General features: G+C 41.3%; 1 protein-coding gene across 1 annotated transcript in view; it reads right to left on the minus strand.

Moving 5' to 3' along the window:
- MAP4 (microtubule associated protein 4) overlaps nucleotides 1-22,635 on the minus strand; it is a 166,785-nt gene that overhangs the window by 94,200 nt on the left and 49,950 nt on the right. The window contains 1 exon segment of the mRNA XM_056129475.1: nucleotides 13,265-13,506. Within this exon segment, the coding sequence (XP_055985450.1) occupies nucleotides 13,265-13,487 (223 nt within the window). The 5' untranslated portion in view covers nucleotides 13,488-13,506.

Genomic DNA, 22,635 nt, shown 5'->3' on the forward strand with positions numbered 1-22,635 from the left:
CTCCAACAACTTGGGTCCAAGTTTACCAAGAAAGTAAATGGCCAAAAATTAGGTATGTGAGAGATACACCCACAAACCACCTCTGGCTCAGCTATACAATTGGAGGCATGGCCTCTCTAGATCCTGATCAAACTGCTTAATGGCCATGATCCCAGAGACCCAGAAACAAATCTCGGAACCCAGCAGCTTTTGGCAGAAATGCGTCGGTCCCCGCAATAGAATACTGGCGCCAGGCCACACCAGGGGGAAAGGGTGCTGTCCCTCCGCCTGCTCCCCCTTGGCAGCTTGGTGGCTGCCATCCTCCAGAGACCAATGGACTGTCGGGTTTGGGCCTGCAGTGATGAGACACGCAGGGCCTCATGGGATGGGGGTGGAGCCGGCCCTTTCCTCCCCGCCCCAATGAGACCCCAAGTCAGTACTCCCAAACAGCCTCTCTGGCTCCGGATCTAGCTGCTTAACGGCCATGATCCCAGAGACTCAGGAACAAATCTCAGAACCCAGCAGGTTTTGGCAGAAATCCCTCCAGATTTAATTGTTAAAACTTCGGAATTCCAAAGTCACACAAGCCACTACTGTGGCCACACTACATCAGATGTTATTCATAATCAGCAATAGAAAACAAATTGTCTACTGTTGCCTTTTCAGCAGATCTGTGTGTTGGGGTAAAATTCCAAATAATAATGGTGGGTCTGGTGTCGAAATATTGAATGTAATCAAAGTAGAGAGAGAGTAATGTGGAAATCATCTGCCCCACAGGTAGGGGGAGGGTGTGGGATGGGGAGTATACTGGGGTTTTTGGTGGTGGAAAATGGGCACTGGTGAAGGGACGGGTATTTCATCACTGTATGACCAAGATTTGAACCCAAAAGCTTGTAACTGCTCTCACAGTAATTCAATTAAAAAATTATAAAAAAGAAAAAATGATAAAATAAAATTCTACTTACAAGTTTTAGATATGGGGAGGGAAATTTTATTTACTTTAAAAAAAATTTTAGGGGGTACGTTGCCGCCAGCAGGTCAGTCTGTACCTGTGAGGCGAGTGCATCAGCAGCCTGATGGCGCCTTCCAGATACCCCAAAATTGCTGCTGTGCCTCTGGACAGACCCCAACAACTTGGGGCAAAGTTTACTAAGAAAGTCAACGGCCAAAAGTTAGGTATGTGGAAGACACACCCACAAACCACCTCCAGCTCAGCTATATAATTGGAGGCATGGCCTCTCTGGTTCCTGATGGAACTGCTTAACAGCCGTGATCCCAGAGACTCAGAAACAAATCTCAAAACACAACAGCTTTTGGCAGAAATGCGTCCGGTCCCTGCAGTAGGTTATTGGCGCCGGGCCACCCCAGGTGGGAACAGGTTTCATGCCTAGGCCTGTTTCCCCTGGCGGCTCCGTGGCCATCATCCTCCAGAGGCCACTGGACAGTCAGTTTTAGGCACACAGTGACGAGACATATAGGACCTCATGGGATGGGGGTGGAACCGGCCCTTTCCTCCCCACCCCAATGAGACCCCGACTCGCCGCCCACGAATGGCCTCTGGCTCCTGATCAAGCTGCTTAACGGCCATGATCTCAGAGACTCAGAAACAAATCTCGAAACCCAGCGGCTTTTGGCAGAAATGCATCCAGACCCTGCAGTAGAATACTGTCGCTGGGCCACCCCAGGGGGGAAAGGGTGCTGTCCCTGCTCCCCCTTGGCAGCTCAATGGCCACCATCCGCCAAAGGCCATTGGATAGTGATGTTTGGGCCTGCAGTGACGTGACACGTAGGGCCTCAAGGGATGAGGGTGGAGCTGGCCCTTTCCTCCCCATCCCAACGAGACCCCAAGTTGCTGCCCAAGAATGGCCTTTCTGGCTCCTGATCAAGCTGCCTAATGGCCACGATCCCAGAGACTCAGGAACAAATCTCGGAACCCAGCAGGTTTTGGCAGAAATTCCTCCAAATTTAATTGTTAAAACTTCGGAATTCCAAAATCGGGCAGCCACCACTGCAGCCACGCAACACCATATGTTATTCATAACCAGCAATAGAAAACAAATTTTCTAGTGTTGCCTTTTCAGCAGATCTGAGTGTTGGGAGTGTTGGGGTAAAATCCCAAATAATAATGGTGTGTCTGGTGTCAAAATATTGAATGTAATCAAAGTAGAGAGAGAGTAATGTGGAAATCACCTGCCCCACAGGTAGGGGGAGGGTGTGGGATGGGGGGTATACTGGGGTTTTTGGTGGTGGAGAGTGGGCACTGGTGAAGGTACAGGTGTTTCATTGTATGACCGAGACTTAAACCCAAAAGCTTTGTAACTGCTATCACAGTGATTCAGTAAATAAAATTATAAAAAATGGAAAAAAAAAGTAAGGTGGAGTTCACGCCCAATTCAATCAGCTAAGCTAGTGGCTGAATAAATAGCAGTATTCCTGCATTAAAAAAAATTAATTTCTTTTGTTTTGATTTTGGAGCCACACCCAGCTGTGCTCAGGGTTAATTCCTAGTTCTGCTCTCATATGTTGTACCAGTGATTGAACACCTAACAGTCACGTGCAACACAAGTGTCCAATTCATTGTACTTTCTCTTTGGCACCCCAAAAAGAAATTTATACCAGAGACGTATGTACTGTTATAAACTGTTACCTGGTTTTAATAAGTAGGAAAATTGGGGGCTGTGGGAGAGAAACAGAGAAAAAGGTCAACAGTATGAGCACTTGCTTTACATTCAAGAGGTGTGGATTCAATCCTGGGCACCCACATGGTTCCCTGAGAACCACCAGGAGCAACTACAGTGCACAAAGCCAGAAGTATCTCCTAACTACTACCAGGTATGGGCCCAAAACAAAACAAAAAAATGTTTAAACAGGGAAGATTAAGCATGATCTCAACACAAGCACCAGCTGGTGCAAGTGAGGCCTGTGCTAACGCCTCCCTCTGGTGGCCAATGAAGTTGGTTGCCATACTCCACAACAGAGGAAATTCTGCATAACTAGATACCTTCATCCTGGACTTAGAACCTTTCTCCCTAGTCAATCATGGATGCAAAACTGAGTAATCTTCAAGAACTCGTCAAATACTGACCGCTGAATTCCTCAACGAGAGTTTTTTCATTTGTGTGAGCCTAGGAATTGCATTTTGAAAAGCTCCCAAGTGAAACCAATTTTGATACAAATACCATACATTGAGAATCACTATCCTAGACAATCTATAGAAGCAACATTTTAGTCTCAAAGATCTTCTGTAGTGTTGAGAAGAAAATACTTTCTCAATCTCACAAGTATAAATATTTATGCACACAGGCGATAGAAAAATTTAGTGACTTTCCACCTTTGTGATTCAGGGGATTAAACTCAGGACCTCACAAAAGGCAAGTGCTCTACCACTGAGGTTTAACTAATACATGAGTTAATGAAATGTTAATTATATGTAATAGAGAAATTAAAAAGTTTAGCAATCCCTGAATTGCTTCCCAGCACCAGAGAGGGGACCTCTGTTTTTGTTTTTGATCTACACCTGGCTATGCTCAGGGGTAACTCACTCCTGACTCTGAACTCAGGAATTAATCCTGATAGTGCTCAGGGAAACCAAATGGGATGCCGAAGACTGAACCTGGGGTGGCTGCATGCAAGGCAATACCCTACCAACTTACTATCGCTCCAGTTGAGAGGGGGCATTTTAAATAATCTTAATTGGTTTTGGTTGGGGTCACACCCAGTGTGACCTGGTGTTCTGAAAAAAACTTTCCACAAGGTGCAATGCTCTGGGGACCGTGTAGTGCTGGGTATAGAATCTGAGTCTCAAACAAGCAAAGCATGTGATGCAACCCTATGAGCTATCTCCTTATCCCAATCTTATTTTTATTTATTTTTATCTGGTTTTTGGGTCACATATAGCAGCGCTCAGGGATCACTCCTGGAGGAGTTTGGGGACCTTATGGAATGTCAGAGGTTGAACTCAGACCAGTCACGTGCGAGGCAAGCACACTTCCAGCTTAACTCTTTGAATCACCACCCCAAAGATAATTTTTATAAACAAAAGCTTTCTTTCCTTCCCTCCTTCCTTCCTTCCTCCAGCCCCACAATTTGATTTTAAACTTGGTAATATTTTCCTGATAATTTGAGGTTTCCGTTCCAACACATTTGCTCCTAAAATAAACTATGTATAGCTTCTCTTCCACATTAGCCATCGAAAGTCAGGAGAAATATCACTCATACCATCAACAACAAAAAGGCAGGCCAATTACACAATAAAACTAAACTAACCATAAAACTTAGTTTTTAGAGAGCTATTAAGTAGTATACAATCTAAATCAAGATGAAACCTTCAAGCACATATGGAACAAAAGCACTGGCTCTCTTGTCTAAGATCATGGGAGCAAAATATGCTGGATGTCACAGAGCAGGTAAGAATTCAACTTTTTGTCTTTTGTTTTTTTCTTTTTGGGTCACACCTGGCGATGCACAGGGGTTACTCCTGGCTCTGCACTCAGGAACTACTCCTGGAGGTGCTCAGGGGACTAGATGGGATGCTAGGAATTGAACACGGGTCAGCCGCGTGCAAGGTAAATGCCCTACCCACTGTTCTATCACTCCAGCCCCTCAACTAAAAACCAAGGGAAGACACAGGCCTGAGCATACAGTGCTACTGGGTTCCGGAGTTACAAAGGAAGTTCAAAACCCACTTGCAGGCTTGTCTCCACAGATGTTCACCAGAAGCTCACAAGAAAAATTGGAGGCTGAGTGGGAATCAGAGAGCAGCTTTCTCAAAGAGTACAGAGCTAGAGAAAGTTGCCATGCCACTCAAGTAAACACCTGAATCACAAAAACCCTTACCTCTGACTTGTATCACTTTAAGCTGCATCAAATTATATTGACCCCCTCAGCCCCAGGCTCATGAAGACCCGCTGCAGCTGGGAGTGGAATAATAAGACAAAACCCTTTACCTTAGGGGAGAAGCAAAAAAAAAAAAAATGTTCTAACCCAAAACCCTATGCCAATACCATCAATAAAAATAAAAAACAAACCCTGACTATAAAAACTCATTATCAAAGATTAGAGTCGTAAGACAAATGCACATACAATTAAGCCTAAACCAAAATCCCCAAAAAGAAAATAAAAACTCCAGACCACTACAAGTATAGATAGTAGTCTTGTATAAAGGAGGAGGCAAGACTACAGAGAAAGAGGGCCAAAGCTATAGTACAGCGGGTAGGGTACTTGCCTTGCATGCAGCTGACCTGGGTTTGATCCCCAACATCCCATACTGTTCCCAGAACAATGCCAGGTGTGTGTGTGTGTGGGGGGGGGGGGGGAGAAAAAGACTACAAAGACTTCTCTAAGGCCCAGGGCACAGGGAATGTCAAAGCTGAGAGTGGGGGGCCAGAGCAATAGTACAACAGGTAGGAAATTTGCCTTGCACACAACCTAACAGGTTCAATCTCCAGGAACACATATGGTCTCCTCAGCCCTGCCAGGACTGATTCCTGAGCAGAGAGTCAAGAGTAAACACTGAGCAATGCCAGGTGTGGTCCAAAATCCAAAACTAAAAAGCTAAAACCAAAAGAAAAAGCTAAGTGTTGAACAAAACACTTAGAAACACCCTCATCCTAAACACAAGGAATAGAGAATACGAAATCAGTATACAGAAAGCACATGTGCTAACAAAGATCAAAATGATCTGGTGTAAACCAATGACAGGGAACCCCACGTTAACAATGTAAACTATTAAATATAGTTATAATTGCTTGGTTTTGGTTTTGGTTTTTTCGACTACAACCAGCTATCATCAGGGCTTACTCCTGGCTCTACATTCAGGTACATCAGGAGTGCCTGATGGTGGACTCGGGGAACCATGTGTGGTGCAAGATTGAACCCTGGTCGATGATATGCAAGGCAAGCTCCTTACCCACAGTACTATCACTCTGGCCACTATTTTTATTTTTTGTTTGCTTGTTTGTTTGTTTGTTTTTAATATAACTTAGGATCCGGGAAATAGCTCATTACCTGGAACATATGCTATGCACGCAGAAGCACCAGTAGGAATGGCCAAAACAAATCAAAATACAAAAAGTTCAGAAGTACCCCATGCAGACAAATACCAAAACATTAACCAAACACAGCATATTCAAATTGCTAAAAACAAAAATAAAAGTAAAATCTTAAGGGAAATCTAAAAGGCAATTGGAGGATATAGAAAAAGATTAAAACTCATGGTGTTTCACTAATAAAAATTAAAAAATAAAAAAAATAAATAAAATTCTAACAAAGGGGCGGGAAAGATAACTCAGAAGCAATTTCCAGGTTGCATGGCTTTTCATTAGGCCAGAGAATGCAGCCAGTGTATCCGCAACATGACTGGGTGTGGCCAAAAACCAAAGGAAGCTGGAGTATCTATATTAGGATACATCAAATATTAGACATCCTAACAGGCAATCAGACCCTATTTTTAAAAATACTCATTTAAGGGGGTATGATGCCACCAATAGGCCAACCTGCACCTGTGGAGCGAGTGCATCAGCAGCCTGATGGTGCCTTCAGGCTTCCTGACACCCCCAAAATCGCCACTGTGCCTTAGACTGGAACTCAGCAACTTGGGACCAAGTTTACCAAGAAATTAAAACAGCAAAAAGTTAGGTATGTGGGAGCCATGCCCACAAACCACCTCCGGCTCAGCTATACAAGCTCATTTATTGGTCTTATTTCAGAGACCCATAGATAAATCTTGAGAGAAACCAAAAGCCACAGTTAATCTCAGACCCACACATGGCTGAACAGACTGGGATATATCAGAGTGGGGTAGAGGTTGACCTGTGCCTGCCCAAGCAGAGCCTTCAGCAGCTGCTTGCTTCTACAATCTCAAATCACTGCCATATCCCCCAGCCTGACTCCACTGTCTCAGGATGGACCTCACCAAAATATAATCTGCTGAAAATTCAAGTATGCAGGTTTTGTGACTAAAATCTCCAGGCTTTCACGGAGTTGGGGCGGGCGACCTCCTCCCACTTCCCAATAAACATGGAAGCACTGGCAGTCACCCTCATGAACCAAATCCAGTACCACCCTGTAAACTCTATTACTAGCCTTGCTTCAGAGACCCATAAATAAATCTCAAAAGAGATCAAAAGCCAGAGACACAGACAGCAGCGAGTCCCGGAAGATGCCACAGAGCCAGAGATCTCTCCTGGCCGTACACCGAGCCAATTTCACCGGGGCACCCCAGATGGAGCAGGTGCAGTCTCCCCACCTACTCCAGATGGAATCCCGGTGACCAAGAGCTTCCATAAGCAAGGCCCAGGTATGCAGGCTCCAGGATTAAATCTCCATGCCGCAAGGCAGCAGAGGTGTGGGGCTGTCCCTCCCCAGCTCCCTGCCTGCTTGTCGGCCTGGCTGTCACCCCAACAATGTGCCTCCAGGCACCATCTTAGCGCACCAAAAGCCCTGGTTCAGAGATGCCCAATTGAATCCCAAAATGGATTAGTGCCCTACAGAAATATCTCCAGAACCCAACCATTTACAATATAGGATTCCAGAAAAGCACAGCCGTGGCACCCCAGATTTTCAAAATGAGCTATGGACAATAAATGATCTAGCATCTGCCCCTGGAGGCAGGCTTGAATGGTGGTTGAAAAATTCAAGCAAAATGTAATGCCCAAAAGTAGAGAGAGAGTACTGGGGAAACTGCCAGCCATGGAGGCAGGGTGAGGACTGGGATGGGGGTATGGGGATATACTGGGGACACTAGTGGTGGAAAGTATGCACTGGTGGAGGGATGGGTGTTCTGATCTTTGAAAGGCTGAATCTCAAACATGAAAGCTTTGTTACTGTATCTCATGGTGATTAAAAAAAAAAAGAAATGTTAAAAAGAATTATTTATTTTGGCTTTTTCAGGTCACAGCCAGCGATGCTCAGGGGTTATTCCTGGCTCTGCACCCAGGAATCCCACTTGGCAGTCCTCTGGGGACTATATGGATTGCTGAGAATCAAACCCAGGTCAGCTGCATGCAAGGCAAATACCCTACCCACCGTACTATTGCTTCAGCCCTGAGGCAATTAGACTTTAGCACAAATAATCTAAGCAGGAATAAAAAGGGCATTATATAATAAAGAGAATCAATTCAAGAAACAATAATCTAAAATCCTACTACAATTTATCTTCAAAATACATAAAACTAAAATGAGCAGAACTAGGGCTGAAGAAATAATATAGCAGGTAGGTTTCTTGCCTTGCACATGGCTGGCCAGGGTTTGATCTCCAAAATTCTTCATAGTCCCCCTGGTCCTACCAGAAGTGATTTCTGAGCACAGAGCCAGGAGTAAGCCCTGAATACAGTGAGGTATAGCCCCCAAAACAAAACAGAACCAAAAAAGGGGCAGAACAAACAAATCCATTAAACTATAGACATTTCTGGGATTTTTTTTGGGGGGGGGCTTTTTAGCTCACACTGACCATGCTCAGGCTCTGCACTTAGGAATTAATCCTGCAGTGCTCTGGGGACCATATGGGATGCTGAAGGTTAAACGCGGCTACGTGCAAGGCAAATGCCTTACCCATTGTACTATCTCTCAGAAATCACTAGAGCAAACATAATAAAGTCAGTGAGGACACAGAAACTTAAACAACTCCAACAAACCCAAATTACTCCACAGAGCAATAAAATTACAGAAACTATTTCCAAGTACTCACAAATCATTGACCATGGCAAACCATATTCAGAATCATAAAACAAAATCTGACAATTTGAAATGAATTGAAATTTCAAAGAATATCTTCTAACCACAATAGAATGAAATAAAAAGTCAACTACAGAAAGATATTTGAATAATTACCAAATATTGAAAAATTAAACACTACTTTTGAACCCATGAGTCAAAGAAGAATTCACAAAGGAAATAAGAAAATACTTTTAAGGACATTTTACAAATACATCAAGGGGGCTAGGGAGACAGTTCAAAGGGTTGCAAAAAAACATCCAAGCTTTTATCCACAGCACAACCTAACCACTTACCACAAGTGACCCCCACAAAACTAATCTTGGAGTAGCATCCAAACATATCATGAATGGCCCAAACCACCTCCCCATTCCCACTCCCACGTCCATCAAAGAAAATATTTTAAAAAGGGAGGGCCATAATCATAGTACAGTCAGTAGGACATTTGCCTTGCATGTGTTCAATCCCAAGAACCTCCTATGGTTCTTGGACTTCAGTGATCCCTGAGTACAGAACCAAAAGTCAGGCCTGATTATCACCAGGTGTAGCCACCCCACTGGAAAGAGGAAAAAAAAATCAATGATCAAGATATAATTCAATGGTAGAAAACATGCTTCACATGTGTGAAGTTTTGGGTTCAATCCTGGCTGGAGCAGTAGTACTGCAGGTAGGGTGTTTGCCTTGCACACAGCTGACCTGGGTTCTATTCCTAGCATCCTGTATGGTCCCCCGAGCATTACCAGAAGTAATTCCTCAATGCAGAGCCAGGAGTAATTTCTGAGCATCACTGGGTGTGGCCCCAAAACAAAACAAACAAGACTCATGAGTGGTAAAAAGTTTAAGAAGCTCAGATCTAAGGTATCATCACCTTAAGAAACTAGAAAAGCAAATCAATTCAAAGCAGAAGGAAAGCAATCAATAAAGATGTGAACAAAAATTAAAAGCATAAAATTGTGGGAATGAGGCAGAAATCTAAGAATCCAAAAGCTGGTTTATTGAAATGACTAAATTGGTAAAGCACTATCCAGATTCATCAAGAAAAAAGTGTTCTCAAGTTACCAATATGTGAAATGAAAGAATGGGGCATACAGGATAGCTTGGTGGCTTACATGAGCCAAGTGCAATTTCACCAATGGTGCTGTTCTTGAGTCAGGCAGCTCTGCTCTCTCTGATTCCTGGTGCCACAAAACTTCTAGCCATGACACAGTCAAGTGTGTGTAAGCACCACACCCAGAAAGTGTACATGCAACACAGATGAGTAAGTTAGTTCTATAACCTGACTTATGACCCCCAGTGAACACTACAACTAAATGTAGGAGCATCACAATTATATGTATGACTCTGCCAATCACAAAAAAATGAAACAAAACAAAAATGAAAAACTCAACAATGAAGAAATGAAGCAAAAAATGAAAAAAAAAATAATAAGACAACAGACCCTAGAAATATTCAAAGGATAATGGCTCCCCCAAACTCAGCGTTTCTCCCCCTCACAATTTTCTAAGTAAGTTTCAATAAATGAATACCACTGGATGTGGCGCCCTCACTTCAAAAATAAATAAGGAGGGGCCAGAAAAGTAGTTCAGTGAGTAGCGCACTTGGCCTTGCATAAGACAAACCCTGAGGTCGATCCCCGGCATCCCATACAGTCTCTTCTCCGAAGCATCACCATAAGTAATTTCTGAGTGCAGAGCCAAGAGTAACCTCTGAGAATCACCAGGTGTAACCCCAAACAAAAACAAACACACACACAAAAAGAGGAATATGGCCAAGGAGATGGCTGAAATAACTAGACTACATGCTTTGTGTACAGGAGCCCCAGGTTCCCTAGGACATGCACACTTCTCCATCCTCCAGTACATGATCCTCCAACCACAGTCAGCTATGACCTCAAAATAAAGACCACTGATATAGTAAAGCAGAAGAGCACTTGCAATGCATGTGTGAGGCCCTAGTGCTGCAAAAAACAAAAAGAATAAAGAATTATGATAACTTCATCTTCATTAATTTGATAGTTCTGAGGAAATGGATAAATGTGAAGATAGATACAAACTAACAAAGCTTCAGAGAATAATCGGAATAGTTTTATATCTCAAATTAAATTTCTACTTATAATCCTGACAAAGGAAAAAGCTGAAATACAACTCAAGCTATAGTGACTGCTGTTTAATTTTTTCAAAGTGAAGTATAACAAGTTAATTGGGGAAATAAGAGAGGTAAAGAGAAAGATGGGTTAAGATATGTGCTCAAAACAAAAGGAAATACCCTGCCACAGAGGCAGGGTGGGACAGGGGGATGGGGGCGGGGGTAGGGATATTGGGACCCGTGATGGTGGATAATGGGCACTAGTGGAGGGATGGGTGTTTGATCATAGTACAACTGAAACACAAGCACAAAAATTTGTAAATCTATAACTGTACCTCATGGTGTTTCACTAACAAAAATTAAAAAAAAAAACTGTAAATGATGGAGAATGGGCACTGGTGAAGGGATGGGTACTGGATCATTGTATAACTGAAACCCAAGCACAAAAATTTGTACAACTGTACCTCATGAAGTTTCACTAATAAAAATTAAAAAAAAATGTGCTCAAGAGAGAACAAAGACTTCTCGAGAGCAGAGAGAGCCAGAACACATCACAATGTTCACGTATGAAGTCCCCATCTCAAGACAGAACATGTGGGCAGCATGTGCAAACAACATGGACAATTATGTACAGCTGTTTCATTTTGTTAAACTTTTCTTTTTTAAATCAGTGCCAGAGAGATAGGACACCAGGTAAGGTGACTGCCTTGCATGTGCTGACCTGAATTTGATCCCAGCGTCCCATATGGTCTGGCATCCCATATGGTCAGGCATGGTCCTCTGAACCTACCAGGAGTGATTCCTATGTGCAGAGCCAGCAGTAACCCCTGAATACCACCGGGTGTGGCCAAAAAACAAAATTAAAAATAATAATAAAATCTACACAATCCATGCTAGAAAACAAAATAGGAAGACTCTTCCTAACTTATGATTGCCATTGTGACCTAAATCGTAAAACCAGAAAAAGTGTAGGTATAGCTCAATGGTAGAGCACCTGCCATGCAAGCATTAGTGCTCAAATCTGATCACCACCATTACCACCACCACCACCACCACCCCACAAGCTGAGCATGATTCCTAGCATGGAATGAGTGTGCAAGTACTTAAATCAAGCGTGGAGCCATCAGTAATCTCAACAACAAAAATGAAAGGTATGGTAGAATCAAATTAAAATTATTTTTTAATTTGGGTTTTTTGGGGGGAGGTCGGGGGCACACCCAGTGATGCTCAGAGGATACTCCCCGACTCTCCACTCAGGAATCACTTCTGGTGGTGCTCGGGGGACCATATAGGATGCCGGAGATTAAACCTACTCAACCATGTGCAAGGCAAGTGTCCTTACCCACTGTACTATAGTTTCAGCCAAAAAATTATTTTAAAAGAGACACAAAAGGTATTACAAGAAAGCTAAAAATAGCCCAAATGAATATGGATGCTAAAATTCCCAACAAATTATAGCAAATCTGATCTGACCACTTTTGAGTGTTTAATATATTTTGGAATGGGAGAGGAAATTGGTTTTGGAGCCAGGTCTTACCTATAGCTCTGCATCCAAGGATCACTCATGGCAGTGCTCAAGGGACCATATAGGTGGCCAAGAATTGAACCCCAGTCAGGGCATGCAGGGCAACTCTCCTGCCAACTTTACTGTCTCTCCCACCCCCATGTTTTAATCCTGACCTAGGATCATTCCCAAAGACAAATAACAACCGATTCTGTTATATATTAAATATTGATGTAAGAAGAACGTTGTTATCTGTTTTAAATAAGCTTCTTTTAAAAGAGGGCCGAGCAAACAGCTTAACTTAGGAAATTAAAAGGCAGTTTATATTACAATTGAAACGTTACAGAATAAATTTTAGGGTTAAAAGTACTGAATTTCATCACAGTGCTCAAATATAACTCCCAAGCCTGTGAAGAGTGATGCCTGAGCATAGAGCCAGGAGTAAGTCCAGAGGATCCCTGGAGTGGCCCCAAAACAACAACAAAAATAATTAAAAATAAATTTTTACCATTACAGATATAAGAAAAAAGTCCCTGCACTTTCTGCCTATATGACTGTGGCAGGCCAGATTAAATGAGGGAGTACAGAAGGAAAAAAAGAAAACATAATAATTGAAATTAATTTTAAAACGTATCTACAGATTCCTGAGGACAAGGTCAACTAAGTGGTAATAGACTGCCTCCGTGATTTCAAAGAAATGTTGACAAGGAGTAAAAAAATACCCTATGGGGGTTGAAGCAATAGCACAGTGGGGAGGACGTTTGCCGACCCAGGTTTGATTCCCAGCATTCCATACGGTCCCCCGAGCACCACCAGCAGTAATTCCTGAGTGCAGAGCCAGGGTCGCCAGGTGTGACCCAAAAAGAAAAAAAAAGTCTATAGTATTAAGCCCATTCATTTTATTAAAGAGTTTTAAATTTATGACTCAAAGCTAAATTGCAAATCTAATTTCTGAGTATATATTTCATTTGGGTAATTACTTACCTTCAACCTGGCTAGTATCTGAGCATGGTTTCTTTTTTGACTCTGTATTCCCAGCTTTCTCATCACCATCCAGAAGAGGAATATATTCTGTTTTTCCAACAGTTTCTCCCACAACATCATCAAAGGCCTCTGCTTCCAGTGTAGCAATGAAGTCCCGTTTTATCTCCTCCTCAATTTCTGGAGATTGGTCTGTTAAAGCATCTTTAAGACTTAGGTCAGCCATTCTGCACCACAGCAACTGCCTGGTTAGAAAGGAAAAATGTTTCATATGATGAAAAGGCAAAGGGAAAACATTCAGAGAAAGTCCACATTCTCCTGAACCTCTACTTGTGTCCCTAACCTCCCAGGTAAAATTAACCTCTACAGAGCTTTTTTGGAACCAAGGCAGATTCCCCTCCCTTCTGGCCAGGTCCGGGCAGCCTCCACATCCCACCTCACCTCCACCACATCAACTGATACTACAGCTCTACTCATCAAGTCTCACACTATTCACAGTTGTACTTCCTGTAACTAGATGAAGACACGCAGGGAAGAAAAAACTACCACTTGAACCCTCAAAGGCCCAGAGAGGCTGACTACAAAGATTCACACCCTACCCCGACCCCCAGTAGAGCAAAAACATAGAAAATCCAATGGTAAAGACTTGTAGAAGCCCACCAAGTTCAGTAACTGAACACAAAATGCTCAATCAGCACCAACCAGCTCTAAATTCTCAGAGAATGACTATGATGAAACCATATGAGTCTGCTGAATGAGTTCAAAGAAACAATTGCACAGGTAGCTAGCAAAGTACTATAAAGAATGACAGCTAAAATGAGAAAAGTATCAGAAATGACAAATTATGATGTATAGTGGGTGATATTTTAAAAAATCAGTAGAAGATCTATGCAGCTATGAAAAAGACTGAGTAGTCCAAGATGAAATAGTAAAAACCTCTAGAAAACATAATATGGACATACATCTGAAATTTTAAAAATTGAACAGCACACCAGAAGTATGGATGTATTTCAAGATAACAATATATAAATCATCAAGTCCCTGAAGAACAGGAAGAGAAATATGATGAAGTACAACTAGACACTGAGTATAGCATTCACTTACGGTAATTATGAATGCCCTCTAAGAAAGGTTTGCTTACTCCTAGCATGCCAGGGATTTTATACATTTTCAGCAACGGGTAGATGTTTCAACTATGTTAAATGTTTTATGTCTGATTGGGTTTTTTTTTCACATTCATATTTTTGTTACAATCTCTTATTAATTTGTTGTTATTACTGTGTTTGGCATATCGAATATGTCAAGGGTAGCTTGTCAGGCTTTGCCATGCAGGCGAGATACTCTTGGTAGCTTGCCGGGCTCTCCGAGAGGGGTGGAGGAATCAAACCCAGCTTGGCCGGACTGGCTGCACGCAAGGCAAATGCCCTACCACTGTGCTATTGCTCAGGCCCGCTCAAGCAAATCGATGAACAACGAGAGGACAGTGTTTTGTTTGACTCATTAATGCAGATACTTAAACAGTATCTATAATGTTTCCTAATATAAAGCTAATATTCCCTTTCTTAGGATAAAACATACTTTCACACTTTAATAGGCCTTAAAATTCAGATTTTTACCCTTAAAATTTTAATTCTCTTACTAAATTTTACATTTGTGGGACTATTTCATGCATTTTTAAATGAATTATCACAGAATAATTAATGGTATTTTTAAAAATCATACCTATAAAAATATTCAGTTTTTAAAGAATATTTTATCAACTTATTACTGATTTACAAATCTATGGAATTCCCGGAGTTTAACTCTACTCATCTATGTGTGTGGGTGTCACCAACTTCACAATTAAAAAATATATACATACACATATATATCCTCTCTTTCATATGTGAGATTAAAAGAAGACAGTACGGGAAGAACAAACAGTCAAAGTCATTGGAACTGGAGATTTTGTCCACAGAACTGAGTTTATATGGGGCTGGTGGTAGCTATTAGGGGGCCTTGGGCCATTGGTGGAGGAGACACTACGGTGATGGGTATGGTATTGAAATGATGTATGAATAAAAAGTATATTTAACAGTATCATAAACCACTTCTATAAGTGTACTTACAAATAACCTTTGAAAACCAAGAATTTCTAAATCAATGACTTATTTTTTTCCACATAAGTCACTCAAGTGAAAGGTTTAAAGTTATATTTCTTGGGATGGAGCAATAGTACAGCAGGTAGGGCACTTGCGTTGCAAAATTCAACTCCCGGCACCCCATAAGGTTCCCTGAGCCCCACCAGGAGAGATCCCTGAGTTCAGAGTCAGGAATAAGGCCTTCTGAACATGGTCTCATGTGGCCCCAAAACAAATCCAGCCATTACACTACTAAATTTAATAAAAGCTGACTCCTAAAGAATGACTGTGCATCACTAATGATTCATTTGTAGCTTCTTTTTTCCAAAGCTAAATGTTTGATGCCATAAACTGTCCCTTATAATCCTAAAAATTTGTTTAAGTTCATTTGTCTTACAAACATCAAATAAGAAAAGCCATTGATGTGGGCCAGAGAGAGGGTATAGCAGGTAAGGCACTTGCAATTTCTGGCACTGCATATGGCCCCTGAAAACCACTAGGTTATTTCTGGTTACTGCAATCAAATCTGTACAAGCTCCAGACATCACACCCACTAACAATGACTGGAGGGATAGCACAGCGGGTAGGGCATTTGCCTTACAAGCGGCCAACATGGCCGATCCGAGTTCAATTCCTCCGCCCCTCTCGGAGAGCCCGGCAAGCTACCGAGAGTATTCGATATGCCAGACACAGTAACAACAAAGTCTCCAATGGAGACGTTACTGGGCCCGCTCGAGCAAATCAACAATGACAAGGAAAACAAAAATTTTTAGTTTTTCTTTTTTTGTCATGCTAGGAATCAAACCTGGGTTTTCACACATGCAATGCAGGTTACATTTAAAATAATATTAAATATTAATTTTAAATAAAAATAGGACAAATTGTCAAAATCAGCCCTTTGAAGGTACTAGAAATAAAAAAAAATTGCAGAAAACAAATAGAGAAGTTTTTAATTCTTGAAATCTGAGCTGCGGGTAAGAACTCTAAGAGACTGTGGCCTTGTCTGGAGTTGCTACTACCCCTACCCCACCCAACACTCTGCTTGATCAACAAAAACCAGGGTTTACCCAATGTGGAACTGGTGACAAAAACTGCTGAAAATGGAATGCATTCTTTAGTGGTTGGAGGTATAAATCCTGTAACAGGATTAGCCTGTTGTCTAGCAGCAAGCGTCATTTCATACTAAAATAACAACTGAAATCAGCATGCAAGGGCTCAAATATAATTTCAACTGCTATAAATATTTGAATGACTGGAAGTTCCTATCAGTCATTAGTACAGAGTAATTCTTGTGTTATCCAGCTATAACACATAAATGTAAATTTCTAGTCTAAGTATGACCTGAGCAACTTTTAAAATAAAGTACTGTTGCCACTCAAGATATTATCAGTGTGGTGCTGGAGTAATAGTACAGCAGGTAGGGCATTTGTCTTGCATGTGGCCGACCTGGGTTCAATCCCCGGCATCCCATACGGTCCTCTGAGCACCGCCAGGAGTAATTCCTGAGTGCAGAACCAGGATTTTAACCCCTGAGCATCGCCAGGTGTGACCCAAAAAGAAAAAAAAAAAAAAAGATCTTCTCAGTGGGGTCAGATAGTACAGTGAACAAGATATTTGACTTACAAGTAGCCAGCCCTGGTTCAACACCCAGCACTGCATGTAGTTCCTTAGCACCAAGTCGAGAGTGGTTCCTGAGCACTGTAGAGTATGTCTTCCACACCCCCAACCCCCGAAAAGAAATTCTGCCAGGGAAAATCCTGAAAAATTAGCTTTTTAAAGGTCTGATAAATTCTAATTCAAAAGTTTCCAAGAAATGTAAGTGCTTTTTCTTTTCTTTTCTATTGTAATAGCCATGGAAAACTAAGTTATAAACCCCAAAGGATGCCTGTAATTAAATTTCAGTGAAAGAGAACTTGAAAGGACTTTTATGCTGATGCCATCTGTAACAATGTAAGTGTCCAGTAGATTGTTTTTCCCTGAAATATATAATTGTAACAACAAAACCTACTCAAACTTCTCCTAATTTAGGACACAGGTAAAAACAGACAAAACTGGCTCTATATATACATATATATGCTTATATGTGTGTGTGTGTATACATATTTGTTGTTCACGTTTTTTGGTGCCATACCTCGCATTGCTTGAGGGAGGGCAGTAGAAGCAGGCACTGCAGGCACAGAACCCAGTCCACATGCATACTCAGTCTTTGACCTCTCTAGTCCCAAGTAACATACTTTAAACATCATTTATCTAAGTGAGATTAAATCATTTTTATTCTATTGTAATCCTTTCCCTCCTCCACTACTCTCCCAAACCATTTCCTGAGCTGGCATGTGGTTCACAGACCATGAATAGCAATTTAAATTTAATCTAAAGAGGTAAAATTAATAGACAAATATAAAACTGACATTCCACAGCTGCCACCATGTAAATGGCCCAGTTTCACAGCTTCACACTGAATCTCGGAAGAGATACCAAGCCAAGGCAATGAAACTCATGAGAACACCAGTCTCCAGGTTGAAAACTCTGGGGCCCCTTAAGGAAAAGGCAGTATGTGTATGGGGGGAGGGGAGGCGGGAATTGTCCCAATTCTAGAGCTCCTGGAGTGTGGCACCTCCAAATTCCATAAAACTGACAGTCCAGTAGGAGCACAATAAAGTAGATGGGGAAGTAGCATAGAAGCCAACTAAGCTCAATAAGCAAAAATAATAACAAAGCTCAACTAGCAACAAACAGCTCAATAAATCTTCAGACAATAACTTTAATTGTAAGATGTAACAATTTTCACAAATTTTCTTTTACTGAACTATTTTTTTGATAATTTCACTTGCCATTTTATTTAACAAGAAATATTTTCAAAATTTCTTTTGTGCCTTCCAAGGAGGCAGTCTCGCAGTTGGGTAGGAAACTGGGAACAATGGTGGAAGGAAGATCACACTGGTGGTGGGATGGGTGTTAGAACACTGAATGCCTGAAACAACTATATTTATAAACAATTTTGTAAACCACGGTATTTAAATAGTTTTTTCTTTTTTAAAAGAATATTATAAAACTAAGTGGGGACAGAAAGATAGTACAGTGGATACTAAAGATAAGGATAAGGTGCCTGCTTTGCATAGAGTCAACCCAAGTTCAATCCCAACACCACCTATAGTTCCCCAAGCTCTGCCAGAGTGAACCCTAAGAACCATTGTGTATGAACCCAGAACCAAAAAAATGAAAAAAAATATATATATATGACCGGAAAACACTAAGGTCACTAGACTGAGCACACACCAAGCCAATGACCCATGTCTGCATTCAACAGTTTCGCTATTATCGTCACCATTTATAAATAGAAGTATGATATTTATTTTTATTTGGGGGATGTTGGGCCACACCCCGGATGCTCAGAGGTTATGCCGGTTTTGCATTCAGGAACTACTCCTGGCAGTCCTGCGGGAACATAAGGGATGCTAGGGATCAAACCCGGTCAATCACGTGCAAGGCAAAAGCCCTATCCGCAGTACAATCACTCTTGCTCCCAGAAATATGAGTTTAAATACATGGAAACTAGTTATAGGAAATGACCCTATGAAAAGGCAATCCCAGTGTTATACTGGGAGTGAAAATGGTGCATTATCATTACACTAGTAAGAAAGGTCTAGTTTTCAATAAATCAAGAGTTATTCAATTTATAGTAATTCTTTCCTACTAATTTGTTAAATTGCTTCTGAAAGTTTTCCATAATGATTTTAATAAAAAATCATTTATGGGTTGGTTGGAGATACAGTACAGTGGGTAAGTACTTTGATGCCTTATATGTGGCTGATCCGGGTTCAATCCCTGGCACCCCACATAATTCGAGTATGTCAGGAGTGGTCCCTAAGAACAGAGCTTAGAAGCCTGAGTACTGACTGTCAGGTGGGGCCCCAAAACAAAAATAAACCAAAAAATCATTTATACTCACTTAATGTTTAGTCATACTTTAAGGTGTATATTCAACACATAAAAAAAAGAGTGCTAATCTCAAATTTGAATTCTAAAAAAAAAATTTTTTTTAAACACTCTGAATGATAAGCATCGAACTAAAATAATTCTCTCTCAAGCCTGTAGAGACTATACACTGAGTAAGGTGCTTTCCTTACAAGCAGCTCTGGCAGGACATATGGTCGCCCAAGCACTGCCAGGAGTGATCCCTAAGCAAACTTAGAAGTAAGCCCTGAACACCACCAGGTGTACCCCAAAATACACCCTCATCCAAAAAAAATTCTCACTATTCATACATTTCCTCTTCTATTTGTATAAAGAGAATGTTGAATTCAAATGGATTTGTTAAGAGGAAGCAAGAAAAGAAAGCTGGGTAGAATTTCTATTATCACTGAAGCACTGGTTTAATTTGAATCTCACTATGGCTATGAGTGAGTCACCTTCCGGGGCTGAGTTCCCTAATCTGTAAAATGAGAGCAGTATGTTGAATAGTTCCTAAAGTTGATTATTCTATAAGCTACTTAGAATTGTTTCACCTGCTTAAGTTAAAAACAACACAAATTCTCCTTGTCTATTTTATATTTCAAGCACTTTTGATTGTAACTACAATTCAGATTTATTAAAAGGCAAAAAAAAATTTACAGCAGAGGGAAGACTGAAAAAAATCATAGTACACAGTACTCAGCTTGAGTGTATCTTGACTAGAAAAACTCCAGCCATTTTTGAATAACAAACATCAAAGGACACTTGACAGCACTCTGCCAGAAAAAAAGACTCCATATTATTTAACAGGGTACTACAGAACAAAGTTTACAACCACAGCACTTTGAACATCTGGTCTTTCATTCTGATGATAAGTGAAGTGAAACTATATAGTAAGAAAGGTTTTAAAAATAGGTAAAGTAACGCAAGAGGAATCAATATGATATGATGATAAAGCACAGACTAGACTCTAGATCTCTTGACTATATTCTCTCACTATTAATAGCAATGTGCTCATAAAGAATAAATAAGAATATAAAGACTAAATAAGAATATATGAGGTCATTGGGGCTGGAGAGAAAGCACAGCAGGTAAGGCGTTTGCCTTGCACACAACCAACCAGGGTTCGATTCCCAGCATTCCATATGGTCCCCTGAGCACCGCCAGGAGTAACTCCTGAGTGCAGAGCCAGGAGTAACCTGGCAAAAAAAAAAAAAGAGAGAATATATGAGGTCATAACCACCTCTACTGTATGGTTTACTAGTTCTCAAACTCAAATTCCTTTTCCAAGTTCCATATGTACACATTAGTGTTCAAATCAAGTTTAAATACACAGTATGGACAACTTTTTGTTTTGGTTTGGGTTTTTGATCATACCAGGTTGTGCTCACACTTACTCCTGACTGAAATTAGAGATCACTCCTGGTGAGGTTGGGAGATGAGTAGTGCTAGGGATCAAACCCAAGTTAGTCTCATGCGAGGCAAGTGTCCTACTTGCTGTAAAATCTCTCCAGCCCCCAAGGGCAACTTTTTATGCAATAAGAAGTTGTCCTGAAATTTTGGGTCAGTCTTTGATATAGTCATACATACACTTGAGATCTGTGTTTATCTGATGAAAGATTGACTAGATAGCTTATGAATGTCCTGTTACAGCCTTTTCCCTTATATCCTCCCCAATTCACCCTCATCAAAAATGTCATTCTAGAACTGAAGCAGAGGATGGAAACTCATGAAAAGGAAGAACAAAAGCCTAATACTCAAGAACATGTGAAGCCACTTTCACAATATTCTCATTTCATTCTATCATACTTGCCAAACGTGTCAAAATTCATTTGTGGTTGCCCACACCTCTTTTTGAACCCTCCAAAAAATAGCTCAAAAAATTGGCCTCATATTTTATATGCAGGAGATGTGGATTCAATCCTCAGCACAACATATGGTCACTCTTAAGCACTGAGCCAGGAGTAGCCCCTGAAAACCAAAAAGCAAGATCAAACAAAAATGTATAAAATTCAGAGCTGGGGAGATGGCTCAAAGGGCTCGTGTTCATGCTTTGCATTCAGAAGCCCTAAGTTCAATTTTAAGCACTACATCATCTCCCTGCACCATCGGGGCAACCTTGAAGCACCAGGCTGGTAGTAGCCCATTGAGCACTCCCAGGTTTGGCCCCAAAATTCAAAAAGTAAAAACTGTTCATCACCCAGAGATCTAGCATCACTGAGTATGGTCTTCATAATAATTGGGGGGCGGGGAGGGGGAGAGGAGGGTAAATAACTGTACAACTGTATTTGGGATCCAGAAAACAGAACAATGGCAAAATAGTACCTGCCACATCTCATAACATGACACCCAAGTTGTACCCTAAGTTCATTTCCCTGGCACAGCATATCCCCGTAGCACAACCAGGTATGCTATGTTGGACTCCCAGCACCTTCAGGCCTGATTCATGAAACTCTTAGCCCTATATCACCACGAGTGCCCTCCCCCAACCCTCCCCCCATTCTTTTACTATCACCCAAGCACTTATGGGTATACAGCAGGTAGGGGGCACTTGTTTTGCATGCAGCCAACCCAGGTTCAATTCCCAGTATCCTATAGGGTTCCCCGAGCCTGCCAGGAGTAATTCCTGAGTACAAAGCCAAAAGTAATCCCTTAGCACCAACCAATTTGTGCCCCAAAGCCCCAAATAACATATTTTTAAAATGTTTTAAGTAGAGAGAGGTAAGAAATAAAGAAAGATATTGCAATAGCAAAGGCAAGCCATTCAAAATAGTGCTTCTGGACAGTTTCAGATGTAAAGAAGCAGCAGGAAGAGAGCACAAGAGTGAGAGAAGACATGCCTCCCAAGGCCCTGTGTTTGATTACAAGTACTGCAAAGACCCCTGAGCACCACAGAATGTAGCCCTGATGGCCAGGCCCCGGCACCACTGAGAAGGCCCCCTTTTGCCCTACCCCCCAAATTTTTTTAAAGAAAAAATTTTTTCCCAGCATCCTGGGAAATTTTAGACACAAAATTATCTGAGGGAAGTGCATTCTGAGTTCCAAATAACCAGTTTAATACATACTATTATCAATTCTTAACTGTAGAAGCTGATATAACACTTAAATTTCCTTATGATTTATATTTGTATCCTGTTTTTATTGCAGATCGGTGGGCAGAAGAGTGGGTTAGAGCCAAGACCCAGGACTGTAAATATATAATGGCTTATATTTTCTTGTATAGGTTTTGCTTTAGTCTAATGCAATGACAGAATTCTGAAGCCAACACTAAACTGCTATCCTAAGACTCTAGTGAGAGTGCTG

This window comes from Sorex fumeus, unplaced genomic scaffold (assembly GCF_029834395.1).
Source record: "Sorex fumeus unplaced genomic scaffold, SorFum_2.1 ptg000072l, whole genome shotgun sequence".
Classification (NCBI taxonomy): Eukaryota; Metazoa; Chordata; class Mammalia; order Eulipotyphla; family Soricidae; genus Sorex; species Sorex fumeus.